Source organism: Girardinichthys multiradiatus, chromosome 6 (genome assembly GCF_021462225.1).
Source record: "Girardinichthys multiradiatus isolate DD_20200921_A chromosome 6, DD_fGirMul_XY1, whole genome shotgun sequence".
Classification (NCBI taxonomy): domain Eukaryota; kingdom Metazoa; phylum Chordata; class Actinopteri; order Cyprinodontiformes; family Goodeidae; genus Girardinichthys; species Girardinichthys multiradiatus.
The window spans coordinates 41,476,556-41,491,941 of record NC_061799.1 but is presented as its reverse complement, the minus strand read 5'-3'; the positions used below and the strand labels follow the sequence as shown (position 1 = coordinate 41,491,941).

The 15,386-nt window shown below is 37.1% G+C and overlaps 1 protein-coding gene across 1 annotated transcript in view; it reads left to right on the top strand.

Annotated features, from left to right (window-relative positions):
- LOC124869900 (receptor-type tyrosine-protein phosphatase N2-like) overlaps positions 1 to 15,386 on the top strand; it is a 274,518-nt gene that overhangs the window by 152,470 nt on the left and 106,662 nt on the right. The window contains exon 12 of the mRNA XM_047368131.1: positions 2,545 to 2,609. Within this exon, the coding sequence (XP_047224087.1) occupies positions 2,545 to 2,609 (65 nt within the window). The remainder of the gene's footprint in view (positions 1 to 2,544; positions 2,610 to 15,386) is intronic.

Here is a 15,386-nt window from a genome sequence, read left to right as displayed (position 1 = left end):
TCTCATGTTTGTTTGTATGTCTGACTCTGATTCTGTATCAGGAAATAAATGTGTGTGCATGTAGGTGTGACACACTATGGGAAAAAGGTTGTCTGTTAAATCTGGCCCATCAATGTAACTTGAAGAGGTTTTGCGTTTCAATTACAGAGGTTTTCTGTTATTTTAAATAGTTGAGTAAGAAATCTGGTTCCTAGTTTTCCATCTGATTTTTCCTTTAAACAATGAATTAAAAAACTATGTTTAATAAAACATATTACAGATTTTTTCTCCAACAGTACTAGTAAGGAGGTTGAGGTACAGGAGCTCTAATATATTACATTTGATGTCACCTGTTACTAAACCAATCTCCTTAGATGGCTTAAAAACCACCTTACCTCTGAATAGTCACCTGGGTGCAGTTTAAGTCATGGGAGATGGAGTAATTACCATGGAGAAAATGTGGTAGAGAAGAATTATATAGCCACAGCTGAAAAGTCACGTATCCTGTAAGTAAAAGTCAATTAATAATTCATGCTGCCTCCAAGAGTGAGCCAAGAGTTCATCACACAGAGTTGTAGCACTTCTCTGTGTGGGCTGAACTACTCAGGCATGGTGTACTTCTGCCCGCTGCCCATTTCTTGTTGCTGCAAGGGTTTCTTCTATGACAAATGTCTGAAACCACGTGAGAAGGATGTATCTGTAGAATTCAAGCAAAAGCAAGAACATTGTCAGACTGTTGTAACACAAAACCAGACGTTTATTCAGGTGCTCCTCAGTGAACAGAAGGACGGTTGACACTGACAAACCAATTTAGCCCCTTTTTCTCAGTAAAGGGAGTCTGCAGATGCCGTCCTCAGACAGTACTATTAGGACACGTCGGCTTACTAGGACATCACAGACAATACCTTCATGCCACTTTGTCCAATACCATACATAAATCAATCATTTGTCACTCAGACACCTCACTCTGACCTTATTTTAGTACAAGAAAAATCTGCTGCATCTTCTTTCAGCTTAAAATCCTCCCAAATCAAAATAAACCCCAAAAACAGTTTTTTTTTTTTCATGTTTCATTGTTGGTAAAACGGATTCATTTGTATAGTTTTGACCCCACAGTAATTAAATGTGTTGTACACCTATATACAGTGTGTGCATACATATATGTTTTTTAATTCAGTTAATGTTTGTTGTGTAATCATTCCACCCTTAAAGAAGAATGGTAAAAAAAAAATAAAGTTTCAAAACTAATAACATTCACTCTCAGGATAATGGCACTTAGTCTTCTCAATGCAACTGTGGTTGTTAGACAGTTGCAGCTGAGTATGTATTGCCAATAGTACAGTAACTCATCTCATTTTCTACAAAATACATTTTAAGGTCAAGAACTGCAGTATCACAACACATTGCATAAGGTTAGCTGAGAATTATGCTCTGACAGATTGAAAGACTAATTGTTAAAGCTCTTTGGAGGAGTATGACAGCGTCAAGACTTGCTATTTGCATATCCTTCATCTGCCTGGTGTGTCAACAAAGGAGGTTTGCTCTTTCCACTGCTGTATTCAGATGCAAAACAAAGTGAATGTAATTATGTATGCTTTATTTTTTCAGAACATTTTGTTTGGTTTTAACATGTTCTCTCTCATGAATTTCAATTGAAGCCCTTCTTTTTTCCCTTTACATTAGTGAAAAAAAGAACTGCGCAGGGTTTAATTGTTTTTATATGGAAATGTGTTTTAATATTTGCCTGGCGGGAGGTCAGGGTAAAAATTCATGTTTCATAAAGTAAAGATTTGCAGCAATAATGGCTAATTTAGATCTTCAGAGGTTAAATGTTGAGCCCTGTAGAGGTGTAATGGTCTAATTTGGACATTTTCTTGGGAAAACATAACCTCCATGACATCACAGCCTTTAAAATCCAAATCTTTGCAAGAGTTGGAAAAAGCTCCAGCTTAAATTTCATGTAATTATAAACACAGGGAGGAGCAGAAAATCTTCAAAAAGACTTGAATAAGTCAATAAGAATATATTCAACTCATTGCATCAGAAAATTATAGAATGCAAGCTTCAATATCTCCTTCACCTACTCTCTAAAACAGATATTTTCTAAAGACTTCATTTCCTATTCCTTTCAAAATGTTCATTTTTCATCAGTAAGTTTAACCAAGCAGGAGTCCCAAAGCTCTAGGTCCAAATGAGGTTCTGCTTCTCCCCGTTGTGATTTAATGATCGTCAGGAAAATGGAAAGATTGATTTTGTTTTCTTTTTGTTCAACTTGTTAAAGCAAAACATTCAAAACTCTGTTTGGCAGATTTTTTTTTACCACTGATTAACACTAACAAGATTGCACACTAGAATACATTTAGTACATTTATGATACCTTTTATAGATTAATCACGAGAAACAAGAGCTTATCTAGACTTATACAATGCACAATGTCGTGTTGGGAAATTTTTGATTTCTTTGGTTGTTTATACAACTTTGTGGCTGTTATCCATATTTTTACTTAGTGTTTTACTGTAAAACCTCCATATATAATAAGTGTTGTTGTCTCTTTTCTGTCTGTAGTTAAACAAAAAGCTGATGTAGAGAAGGAGGCCAAGGTCACCATCCTGGAGGCAGGAATCGCAGATGTGAGTACAACTTTTGCTTTACGTTGTCTCTTAAAATTCGAACATTGACCCAGACCTAAATGAGCATATGGGGTATTTTATTCTTTATACAAAGATCTTTAATTGGTATAATCATCATTGGTGATCACCTTTATTTGCTAATTTGTTAAATGCTGATGACAAAAACTACGGATTTAAAGTTTAAGTAATTTGAAGGCGATTTCAATTTGACAAAGGATGATAAAGTACTCAGATCAAACAAGGTTTTATCATTTGAATTTTTGTTGGATATTGGTGAATTAAGTAATTTGAACATGGAGTCAAATCACTGTCTGTAATTAATATAGAGAACTTCAAGTCACAACTCAAACACCAGGTAAATGGCTGACTGATGCAGCATTTTCTACAGCCTTTCACTGTATACCAACAATACTTTTATTCATGAAGACCTTCAGTGCTTGGTGTTCATACAAATGCCCACGGAAGCCTGAGTTATTTACAACACTGTGACTTCAGTCGTATTACCAGAGCAAATTTAAAGGGTTTTTTATTTTAATCCAGGCTACTCCAAATCGAACTTTGTTGAACTTGTTTGAACTACCTATACCCTTATGGAAGCTCACTTACTTATTTAATTGTTTTGCTCATTAGTGGTAGTAGTAGTGTAATAATCAATAGCATTATTAGTAGTATTCATTGACTGATTACTTAAAGTACTTAATTTGTTTTAGCTGTAGTCGTAATAGATCTTTATATTATTAGCCGTTAACTACAGGAAATTGGCAGCTTTTACCCTTTTTTTTCTTTTCTAAACCTGTGCCAAGGAGTCGCTAATTTTAATAAGTCAATCTTTTTAGGATTCAACAACTAAAACGATAAAATAACAAAAACAAAACAACCTCAGAAAGTAACCAGGACCTCATTATCATCAAATATCAGCTTTAAAGTTCAGCTTCTCTTTCCTTCACGTTTCTGTTTTGTCATCTCCAAGCTTGGTTATTCTCCACCATGTCGACCGTAAATGGACTGCTGAGCATCTGGTCTCGACTATTGATTCAAGAGTTATTTTGCAACGATGACGGCATGCTGTTCGCCGCACTTATATAGGAGGAGGGAGCAAGGCCTCAGAAACAAATGGTTTTAGAAAAGAAGGGTTATAAGAGAAAAGAGAAAAGTTTGAGGTCTGAAGGTGAGGGATGGATGGAGGGTCTTTTTAGGTGATCAATACTGAGTTGCAAACAGGACACAATTAAGAGCAATCGAAGGTATGTTGTAGGAGAGAAAAAAGGGGAAAAAACTATAGAAAGTCCCTCCATCTAAAGCTGCAAGACCAAAGGAAAGCTAAAATCAGCAGTTCCCATCCTGTACACAGCATCCATCATACCCCTCACACTGTGTTTATTATAGTTTTATCACATACTGTAAAGTGAGAATATTAGCATACTTCATCACACTGACAGGTTGAAAATAAAATAGAAGAGTAGTTAGTTTCACAGCAATGAAGAGGAGGCCATTTGTTCACTTTCAGAATTGCAAACTGAACCTAAAAAGGCCTGTAGCTTTGAGTGTTGGGTTTATTTGGCAACCAGATGGGTGAGGTTTCGTTTTCTGCATGATAATCGCCTGATATAGTAACAATGTGAAAACGTGTTATTCCAATGAAAAGAGAATGGGGTGAACTGCATGCAGTAAAACCAAAAAACAGAACAGTTGAAAAGTGAAATTAATCAGGATTTATTGCAGGGTTGTAAAGGTTTATGCACCTTAGAATGCAGCAGCATAAGTGGGCTGAGTGAGTAGGAGTTACTGGCTGAAAGTATATCAACATAACTTGAGATGTAAAAGTTTACAAAGGCCCTGTTCATCCACATGACTTGTGTCAAAAATCTCCACACAAAATTATAGATTTAACTTTAGAATCATCAGATTTTACACACTTTCATCATGTCAGATATTAAAGTGTTATTACATAAAGTACAATTCACACACAAATTTTAGGTTCTTCATAAATATTATGTATTCTTCATAGTGAAAAGATTTGGAGTGTTTTTTCTGACAGTTTAATAGATGTCATCAACTATGCATTATACAATTTATAATGCATGATAAAAAAATAATTTTCTCAATTTCCTGGATGCATTTCTACTGTCTACCTACTAATGTGCGGCCTTTCTACTGTGAGAGGCAGATTTTAAGTTTAAGGGTGAAATCAGACCTGAATCATTTAACCTAGTTACAAATTGAGCTTTAATGGTAGTTCTATCTATGCACCAAAGTGCTACACACTTTGGCTGCACAGTGACAGGTGTTCTCATGTGTACAGAAGACACTGCAGGTCTTAATTAACAGATATCTGCATATGTGTCAACGGACAGACAGACAGACAGACAGACAGACAGACAGACAGACAGACAGACAGACAGACAGACAGACAGACAGACAGACAGACAGACAGACAGACACTTTATTAGCTAGTACTTTCTAGTATTGGGTTAGACCGCTGTTTACTCTCAGGCTTAATTGTCTGTGGCATAAATTGAACAGGTTTTCAGAAATATTCCACAGAGATTTTGGCCCGAATTAAATGAGCTGTTTCAAACAGTTGCTGCAGACGTGTCGGCTGCACATCTAGGAAGGGAATCTCCGACCACATCTAATAGATGCTACTTTAGGTTAAGATCAGGTGACTGAGGAGGCCACTGGAGTTCAGCAAAATAATTGTCAAGTATGATATCATTTTGAGATGATTTAAACTTGTTGACAATTTTTTGTTGAGATTAAGGGTAAATAGAGGGCTGAGAAAATATAATATCCCCCACACCATTACACTACTACCACCAACCTGAATGGGTGACACAAAGCAGCACGGATCCATGCTTGCATGTGGTTTAAAGATTACAGGGCCACTGTGGCATTTTGGGTACTCAACAGACTAAAATAAAGGCTGAGAGTTACAGAAAACAAAAACTGGATTAACACCGTATAAAATGAGGCAGCTTGTTGATGATGCTGTAGTTAAGGTTTATTTATTGCCGCTGAATTTGTAGTAAAGGAAAGAGGCTGTTTTACCATTAATGCAAAATTTTGACAGCATTTGATTACATTTTCATTAACATATCCCAAAATGCAAATAAACCCATTAAATGTCAATTATTGAGCTAAATGGGTTATTTTACAGCTACCTATTTATTTTGTTTAGTTTCTGTCTCTTACCACTAAAAGAACAACTACTAGGTTAGTTCCCCTTGATCACAATATGAAGTGTTTATCAAACATAGCCAATTCAGACTGTATACGAAGTTGGTATGTGTTTAGCAGTGGTTTTATATTGACTATACTTTGATTAAGAAATTATTATTCGATTATTTATGTTATATTTTATATCTTTTGGGAGTATTTTTCTTTAAATGTTTTTTGTCGAATATTTAACACAAACTGTCACAAATAACACTGGTCTTTGAGAATATGACAGATTTTGATCAGACCGTAGGCTTCATAAATACATATATATATATGTATATATATATATATATATATATATATATATATATAGTATGGAAGCGAATGGGTCCAAATATTCAAATAAAAATGGATTAAAAAATGCTTTTTCATTTTCAAAATGTAGTTGCATTTTTTGACTCATAAATAAAATGAAAAATAAATCATTCAAACTTCATTTTCATTTTCTTCTCTAAGACTGCTCAGTTTGTAATTTAGTTAAAATAATAAATAAAATAACGTTTAAGATTTCATTTTCAAAAGATGACCAAAATATATTTTGAAATGTCCAATTCGAAAATTTAAATGTATTAACAGAAATGCTGTGTCATTTTAAAGTCATAGCTGCATTTTTTGACTCATAAATGAAACTGCTAATAGATATTTCAAACTGCGTTTTCACTTTCTTCTTCAAAACTACTCATTGTGTGACACAACTCAAGAAAAAACTAAGAGGAAAATGCTTTTTCGTTTTCATGCCCGCACCCACAAAAAGTGTTCCATAAATCAATTTGACTTCAAAATTCCAAGCGACGCAGGAGAGTGATGTCAGTGGCAACTCTTCTTCTCCTGCCCCAGACCACACCATTACGCATCTTGTACGTTAGGGAGCGGTGTGCATTGCAGTTCTTTGTATTCACCAAGTATTTGAGTCTTAAGATTGTCACTTTGTCACACACCCATTTCCATTATGAGGTGGCTTGTGAGGTGGCTGGTTTTTCTTTTTTTGCAAAATTACAATCCTTTTCAAGGCTTTAAGCCAGCTAAAGACAGATTTCTATGCTACGCAAGCATAAAAATTGGCATCTATGGGCAGGTTTCAGTTTAATTCATGGGAAATGTGCAGTGGTGGCTAGTTTTTTCTTTTAGTTTTTAATGTGGATGATGATGAGACACTAGTCAGATTTGGCAGCAGAGGAGTTTTAGAAGTCCGTCATCCTGTCACGTTTCAATATGTTTTGTGCCTTGTTCAATATTCCCAGAATGACATAGCAAATCTCCTGCTGCTCATGATTTGTGAGACCTTGCTTAAATTCTTTCCAGACAGTTACTCCCTCAAATCTGTCATTCCTGTTCTTTCCTTTTTTTACTTGAATACATTTGAAGCATTTTCATCTGGTATATTTGGTGTTTCCTGAATTTTTGAGTCGTAGGCGTGGGCGAATTAGATTTGATTGCTAGAATGATGTTTGCATGGTCTAATAATCGATTAAATCACATACTGTAATGTTTGTTTATTATGATGAGCCAGAAAACAACTTGTGACAAAAGAAGCAGATTTCATTTGACTTTCTTCCTTGAATTCATTCATTCACTTCCTCCAATGACAAATAAGTTCCTCGAAATAATAATTTGTGCTTTTGAGCCATTTGATTTGTAAATGGTGACCCAAGTCTTTTTTCTTTTATTGTCATTATGCACTCCATGATTTTTACAGTTAAACTTTGCATTTCTTTTTCATGACCCTTCGTTTCCCTGTTGATACTTTTGCAAGTTCAGTAAGTTCTTAGAATCAGAAAAAACTAATTTGTCCATTTTAATGACAGTTTTCTTATTTGCCACGTCTACATTCAAGGTTCAGTTTTGCCTTGACAGTTCTTCGTGAAGTTTTAAATATTGTAACCATAAAAAAAAAAAAAAAAGTTATTTCAAATACACACAACATTTCTCTTGAGCAGATAAATAAAATAATTAATAATGTGGTATTTTGTCCCAACGAATGAGTGAGGTTGCAGGGATTACAGCACTGTCATTTCAAGGTACATAAATGGTCTGAAATCATTCTCATTTCGAACTCTTTATAAATGGAATGAGACAATTTGTGTTCTTTTTTTAAAATATTTTTTTGCAACACTAGCGGCCTTTATTTTTCGCAGTATGTTTTTGATAGTAGATAGACAGGAAATGGGGACGGAGAGAGGAGAAGACATGCAGCAAGCTGCCGGGACTCGAACCCAGAACGGCCGTGTCGAGGACTAAAGTGTCTGAGTGTGGGTCATGCGCTTAACTCCCTACACCACCAGCGCTGTGCCCCGCCAATTTGTGTTCCTGAACCCAAACTAAATAGCATGTAGGAATAAAACCAGACTACGAAATTTTCCTAGTCTAACAACTAAGGCAAAAATTCGCAAATCTGCACTTCTTGCTTTATTTCTACACTGGATTCATTAACCACATTGCTCTAACTACGTATGATCAGTTTACATCCAATTTTGCCTCAAGGTTGCAGTTTTCCTCTATTCAGCCACAAAAACAGAAAGTACAGAAGTGATCGAAGAGATGGAAAAAAAAATTTCTCAGAGCAAGCTCTTGCTCCTTACCGGAACAGGGCCCTCCCAAAATGTTTAAGAGCAACTTCAGACTATTTTAAAGAAATATCACATTTAGGATGGTATTACTGAAAGAAACAGTGATATAGAGAGTTTTAATGCTGTTCTTTAAACTCTGGGTGTAAACCACAATCTGTTGGATTATTCTAAACGATTTATTCTAAACAAACATGGGACCAGCAATAGGAATTTTTCACAAGCAATTAGGATTTCCCTTATGGTGTCTCATTTTAAACAGAGCTTTTTGAGGAGCAGATCTTCCTTTCTGTGCACCTTTTAAAATGGAACAGATGTAAAACTCTGTTATAGACATCTCAGTATCTGCAAATAGGTTTGTGAATATACCGTTGCGATTCCAAACTCCCCTGGTGAAATACTGTAAATACAGAACGGTGTTAGCATGGCTTAAATCAGAATCTCCATTGGACCTATTACAGGTCCTTTTCAAAATATTAGCATATTGTGATAAAGTTCATTATTTTCCATAATGTCATGATGAAAATTTAACATTCATATATTTTAGATTCATTGCACACTAACTGAAATATTTCAGGTCTTTTATTGTCTTAATACGGATGATTTTGGCATACAGTTCATGAAAACCCAAAATTCCTATCTCACAAAATTAGCATATTTCATCCGACCAATAAAAAAAAAGTGTTTTTAATACAAAAAACGTCAACCTTCAAATAATCATGTACAGTTATGCACTCAATACTTGGTCGGGAATCCTTTTTCAGAAATGACTGCTTCAATGTGGCGTGGCATGGAGGCAATCAGCCTGTGGCACTGCTGAGGTCTTATGGAGGCCCAGGATGCTTCGATAGCGGCCTTTAGCTCATCCAGAGTGCACACGCCTGTGCACGGTGGCTCTGGATGTTTCTACTCCAGACTCAGTCCACTGCTTCCGCAGGTCCCCCAAGGTCTGGAATCGGCCCTTCTCCACAATCTTCCTCAGGGTCCGGTCACCTCTTCTCGTTGTGCAGCGTTTTCTGCCACACTTTTTCCTTCCCACAGACTTCCCACTGAGGTGCCTTGATACAGCACTCTGGGAACAGCCTATTCGTTCAGAAATTTCTTTCTGTGTCTTACCCTCTTGCTTGAGGGTGTCAATAGTGGCCTTCTGGACAGCAGTCAGGTCGGCAGTCTTACCCATGATTGGGGTTTTGAGTGATGAACCAGGCTGGGAGTTTTAAAGGCCTCAGGAATCTTTTGCAGGTGTTTAGAGTTAACTTGTTGATTCAGATGATTAGGTTCATAGCTCGTTTAGAGACCCTTTTAATGATATGCTAATTTTGTGAGATAGGAATTTTGGGTTTTCATGAGCTGTATGCCAAAATTATCCGTATTAAGACAATGAAAGACCTGAAATATTTCAGTTAGTGTGCAATGAATCTAAAATATATGAATGTTAAATTTTCATCATGACATTATGGAAAATAATGAACTTTATCACAATATGCTAATATTTTGAGAAGGACCTGTATACCACCAAACCCCCTACTTCTTTATGCAGACTTCTTCTTCTTATTTGGTCTAACCCTTCTGTGTACAACAAGAGCGTTTTGTTTTAGACATTAATAGTTACTATAGAAGATAGAAGCACGGAAGTGCGTCTCAGAAATGTAGCAAACCATGACTTTTTAATTGACTACAGTAAAGAAAAGCAAACTTACTTTTTCTACCTTTACCTAAATAAGCTTCAGTGATATAATGTTAGATCTAACAAAAACATTTCTTTGTTCTTTAAAATATGTTGTTTTTATATAGCAGGCATAAAAGTGCTATGTGTTCTATGTATTTTTTTAAAATATTTTCAATTCCATATAGATTGCATTTTCACTTTTGGTTTCATCCCTGTTTCCATGACTGGAGAATATACCCTGTTAAATAAAATCTGACAGTATTGGTGGTTGTTTTGCTCTACCTACTGAGGCACAAGGAAAATTCTCTGTAATGATTTAGCGGAAAGTATATTCCTGCCTGTACTTTCTGAGGCATGGAGAGAGCAGGATGATAGCATCACTTGTAATGACACAGTATTGTTTGCAGCATGAAAGTAGAGCTGTATTTGAAAGGGCATATTCATGAAGCATAACTTGGATCAAGGTTATCTGTTTGCCATGTCGCTCTGTCCTACCTGCAGTTTTTGTCACAAAGAGAGAAATAAATCATAGAAACCCAAAGTGATGATATACAGACTGTATACACATGGAGTCTGAATGTACATGAGGTTCATATCTGTTTGTGATGTGTGAACTGAGAGTTCACATGAACCCTGAGTGTTTCGTGTGGGTGTTTTTTATTTATTTATATTTTGCACAAGCACTCTCTGCACTCTTTTATCCATATGCCTCTCTTTCCATAGAAATTCAAATGGGCTTATGCAAAAATTAGATGGCGAGGCTGTTGAAGTGTTGGCTCTTCTCTTTCTGTCTGCAACCAAAAAGGTCTTTGATATGATAATGACAGCTCGCCACAGGGGCACTAAATGCCAGATGCATTGAGAGATTCACCCCAGGTGTCTGTCAGACTCCGAGGCCTACCTGGTTACAAGACACAGTTTGCGCACCAAAATGGAAGCAGCAACAAAACCTTTTTGAATTTGGGACTGTTTTGCACTGTTTTCCTATTAAATGAATCTGACCCATGTTGTTGTAAATCATCACAAATTTTAATACCATTCATGTGTAAAGAAACTAGTTTCCTAACACATGGCTTTAGTTCATAATCTGCCGCACCCCAAGTTTTTGGCTAAGAACTATTTGAGAGTTGACTTGTTTGTGCTAAAATTAAATTGACTATTAAACAAAAGAAATGTGAACAATTCACGGGCTAATGATAAAGTACCAAAACAATGAGCAGTGGTTTATTGCTTGAGCTTATGTGTCTTTTTGTGCCATTATTATTGAAAGGTTAGAGAGCTTATGAACAAATCAAATTGAGAATGGTCATGTATTGGACTCAAAAAAAGAAAAATCGACGTATGCGCTATACTGGCCGACTCCCTTGCCCACTTTGTCCTGAACCCTTAGCAGAAAAACAACCCTAAATCTTGATGTTTTCCCCTTTGTGCTTAACTGTGGGAAAGGTGTTCTTTGGATCATACTCTGCTTTTATCTTCTGCCAGACACACCAGGTTAAACTGATACCAGAGCTCTATTTTGACTGACCACATCACTTCCTACCTAGCCTTCTTAGATGATCACTGGCAAACTTAAGACAGACTTGTATTTCATAATGTGTTGCCAGTTGAGTTCTTGATGATTTTGGTCCCAACTGTCTTTAGTACATTCAAAAGCTCCTGCTCTGTAGCTTTGATCCATGCCCTTTCTCATGATCCTCCTCAACCCATGAGGCAAGATATTGTATGAAGCTCCAGACTGAGTGCGATTGATGGTCATTGTATTTTTCTTCAAATTTCCTAAAAAACACACCAGTGGTTGTCACTAGGTAAGATTCTTGCTGATGTGTTGTAGTCCCTTCCAGACTCATACAGATCTGCTATCTTGCCCCTGAAGTCCATTGACAGCTCTTTCATCAACATCTCCCATGGTGTTGGAGATGCTGAAATGGCAGAAATTGATTCTGGGTACAGGTGAGCTTTATAAACACAAGTTGAGGTCAAGAACTTATAATTGATGGACTGACTAATCTGTGGGCTGTACGCTGGCACAGTTGTTAGTAGAGTTCGATTCCCGGCCTGGAGTCTTCCTGCGTGGAACCTCTGGAAACATCTGGCCTAATCTGTGGGAGCCAGAATTCAGACAGGGCTTTAGGGGATCACCCATTAGTACCCCAAAGCATGTCCTAAAAAAGACAATTCTGAAAATCTCAATTGCAACATTTGTATTTCATTTGCACTGCCAGCCAAATTTTTGGACATATATTCTCATCCAGTTGAATGAGAAGGTTTGTCCAGAGTTTTGGCTGGCAGTGTTTATGGACCTATGTTTTGTTTTCTCTGTTCTTTATTGCTTTGAAAGACTTTGGATGTTCAACCCTGCATTTCTTATACCTGTTCTGCATTCTAGTCAGCATGTTCAGCTCACACTGTTGTGACTGTGAGCTATGCTTCAGCAGACCAGCTTGTTGCTTTCAGAGGCTGACGGGCACCCGCTGGTCTTTCTGGCAAACAGCCTGGCACAACAGACATCTGCTGCACAAGACTCACACCTCCTTTTTCTTGTGTTCCAGGTGCTAAATAGGCTGTTGGGCTCAGTGCAGGTCACCTGTATAGTTAGAGCAGGCAAATAATAGGACAGATTTTCAATGCACAGTGAGAATAATGTTTTTTTCTTCTCACATAACTTGCTCCTTAGAGGCTGCCCTCAAGCAGAAAAGGTGTGTCTAGTGGCAGCACCATGGAGCCTGATATTATAAGCCTGTAGGCTCAGTTGAGTGTCCTGCATACTAAGCTCTAATTGTAACTAAACAACACACAGCATTAACGTTGCCTGTAAGTGCATCACCGAGCAAATGGTCCGTTAATCTAAAGTGGCCTGTCTCATCAATAACAAGTCATGCTTGATTGACTAGTGATAACTTGGCTTGGTAGTCTCATGTTGTGGTCCAGTCATTAAATAATTACAATGTCACTGTGTTGTAAGAGGTCCCTCACCATTGAGTCCTCATACATATATAGATTTATGTAATTACATACAGTTAGTGAATACATGATTAAATGTAATAGAAATTAATCAAACTGTAACGTTGGCTGGCCATCAGTGGGTGAAGTAAGTGAGGTGCAGAAGTAGACAGACAGAGGCAGGAAGTGGCATGGTCCACAATTTTTAACTTCCGGCAATAATCCCTATTTACAAAAAGCATTACACATGCCAAAGTGCAAGTGCAAATGGAGGGCAGAGGAGGTCTTCTCCAGCAGCAGCAAAACAAGTGATGGAAACAGGCGGCTTAAATACTGTTTCACTAACTAGCTAAAACCACTAAAACTCTCCCAGGGATGTACATGTTACATATATGATGTACATAAAACTAACTAGAACCCTCCATAAACTATAACCACAACCATAAACCATATAAAAAAACCAAGCTATATACATAAACCCTAAAACCAACCCCAAAGACAAATTCCAACCCCATTAACCAATGCACAACTAGACCTGGCTCCCCTATACCTTTCCCTGCCTTGGTCCAGCCCAGAACCCTCTTAAGGGCCCTTGTTCTGCACAGGACTCTTTTAGCTGACGGACCTGGACACAAGGACAAAGTAAGTACAAACACACTAAAACACCAGTTACTTTAAGCTACCATAAATCACACACAACCACCAGACAAGGCTAAATTGAATATTGTACAAACTGTGTTTGAAGTCTAATTTATGTCTCCCTTCTTCTCCATGGCCTAACCACTCTCAGTCAAAGTGCCACAGTGCCACTGGCTCCAAAACAGGAAAATGGAAAGACAACAAACAATCAATAAACACTTAAAAAAAAATGTGTGCAATTAATATTTCCTAATATGTGCAAATATGCTAGTTAAAGTGCTTATGTGAAAAGGTGAAGGTGCTTGTGTCTACGTAAGAGTAACAAACGGGCTGTTTGTTACTCATACAACTCTAAGCCCAGGATGACAAACCATGTCCGACCTGAACCTAAATCACAGAGGCTTTGGACTCTGTGGTTCTCTGTGGGCTAGACTGACATAGGTTCTGGAGAGTTTTGTTGCCAGTTGCACATCTTTGATTCTTTAGGTTCTTATTAGCCATTGTTAAGCAAGTTTTCATGAGGGTTAGATTTGTCTAAATAATCAGATTTTTTTGCTAAATTCAAGGATGAATGAACATTTTGGGAGCCACACTAGCTTCCAAAAGTTATCATACCCTTTTCATTTGTTGTCACATCACAACACCATATGTTTTTTTAATGAAATTTTATGTGACCAATCAACACAAAGTAGTGCATAATTATGAAGTTAAAGGAAACAAATGCAGGGGTATAAACATTTTTTAACATACAATCCTGAACGGTCTCACTTCCACTTGCATTCAGGGTGCATTAACCCCTTTTATTTAGATACCAATAAAAAGAAACATAGCAACCAACAACCTTCAGAAGTTACCTAATTTGTAAACAGAGACCACCTATGTGTAACTGAATCTCAGTTTGAGTCAAGCTGTTTTACGGCATCATAAAGATCAAGGAACACAGCAGACAGGTAATTGAGAAAATTGTGGAGAAATTTAAGGGAGGGTTATGTTGTAAATCAATTTCTCATTGTTTGTACATTTTATGGAGCACTGTTCAATACACCATCCAAAAACCTACTAGGACAAGGTTATCCCTAAACTCACAGGCAGGCCATGTAAGGGACACAGCAAACGTGGAAAAAGATGCTTGGGTTAGATAACTGAACTTTTTGGTTTACATTGAAAGCTTTGTGCAGAACCGAACTGTAGATGTTATTTTAGGGGAACCAGTCAAACGTCTAAACCCTGCTGATATTTCTCTTATTTCTTCCTAATTTAGTAAGTTGCTTAAGGTACACCCTTTGGTGGTTGTGCAATTAGCCTTAACTTAATGTCAAAATGAAGGACTAAAGCTATATTTTCCGTAGAAGCATCTCTATGCTTTACTTGGCTCGATGATTCTGAATATCCCAATTTGTCAAACTTCTTTGGAGATTTCTTTTTAAAATGAAGTATAAAAATCTGCAGAAATTACTTTAGAATAACATGTCTTTGATTAAACAAAAGAAATGCAAATGTGAACAGGTGTAAATTATGTAGGTATTTGTGTTGTCTTAAGCTCTTTTTTCACTGAACACCTGCTGTTCTTAAATCCTCTGGTTTCCCAGTCACAGCAGCATTCATCACACACTGCGTGGCATCTGCAGCTGAAGGTTGTCGTTAGCTGAAAGGCTGGTTGCTCATCTGCATAGCCTATGCTGGACTCTGACAATCTGACTTGAAGACACAAGCCGCTGTGCTCCACAGGTGGGCATAAAAGGG